Genomic DNA, 832 nt, shown 5'->3' on the forward strand with positions numbered 1-832 from the left:
CGGGCTCAGGCAATCCGCTCACCTCAGCCTCCCAAAGGCGTGGGATTAAAGGCTGAGCCACCGAGCCCGGCTTCAGTTTTCTAATCTATAACATAATCATACTTACCTTACACTGCAGCTGAAAGAATTAAATGAGGTAATCCATGCAAAACACCTTGCTCTTCGTAGACCTTTAATAAATCCTGGCTTTTATCATACAGTACAGTCAGATGTGATGTCACTGAGCTGAGTCAGAAATTGCTGATACTCAGTAATTAGGAAAATGAATTTTACTTCCTCTGACTTGATCTTAGGAAAATGCCCTAATTTGTGCATCTCTTGAGTCAGGTGACACTAGACAGTCTGGGAAGGGGCAGCCAGCTTCTGTTCTCATGCAATGTCACCTGCCACTGTAAACTAGGGGGGGAAGAGAGGTACCCACAGACCCCATCCCAGCAAGGAGGGACACAGAGAAGGCTCGGGTTCCAGAATCGCTTCTTGATCCATGTATGACATCAAGATGAGGGAGGACATGCCCTCTGATGGTGCCTGGCGGCCGTTCAGCCCTAGGGGCTGCTTGTTTTGGGACCAGGGACATCAACTGTCTCAAACCATAAGGGGCATCTTGGAACCGGCCACCAGCTTCCAGCCTCACCTGGCATGAGCAGAGGCGCCTGTCCTGCGCCCTCCATGCCCCACAACGTGCTGCCCTGCCACGAGTTCCCCAGCCCTGGCCTTCACGCCCTACCTGGCCCCAGGCCGGTTGGAGGTTCCGATGTCCAGGGGCACGCCGACGAAGGCGGCGTCCAGCCCCTCAGGGGAGGCCTGAACGGGCAGGCGCATCATGGAGCAG

At 54.1% G+C, this 832-nt stretch overlaps 1 protein-coding gene across 1 annotated transcript in view; it reads right to left on the reverse strand.

Annotated features, from left to right (window-relative positions):
- AGMAT (agmatinase) overlaps window positions 1-826 on the reverse strand; it is a 9,528-nt gene extending 8,702 nt beyond the window's left edge. The window contains exon 1 of the mRNA XM_008058118.1: window positions 728-826. Within this exon, the coding sequence (XP_008056309.1) occupies window positions 728-825 (98 nt within the window). The 5' untranslated portion in view covers window position 826. The remainder of the gene's footprint in view (window positions 1-727) is intronic.
- Window positions 827-832: the final 6 nt, after the last annotated feature.

Source organism: Carlito syrichta, unplaced genomic scaffold, assembly GCF_000164805.1.
Source record: "Carlito syrichta isolate Samal-C Ts95f unplaced genomic scaffold, Tarsius_syrichta-2.0.1 Scaffold303214, whole genome shotgun sequence".
NCBI lineage: Eukaryota > Metazoa > Chordata > Mammalia > Primates > Tarsiidae > Carlito > Carlito syrichta.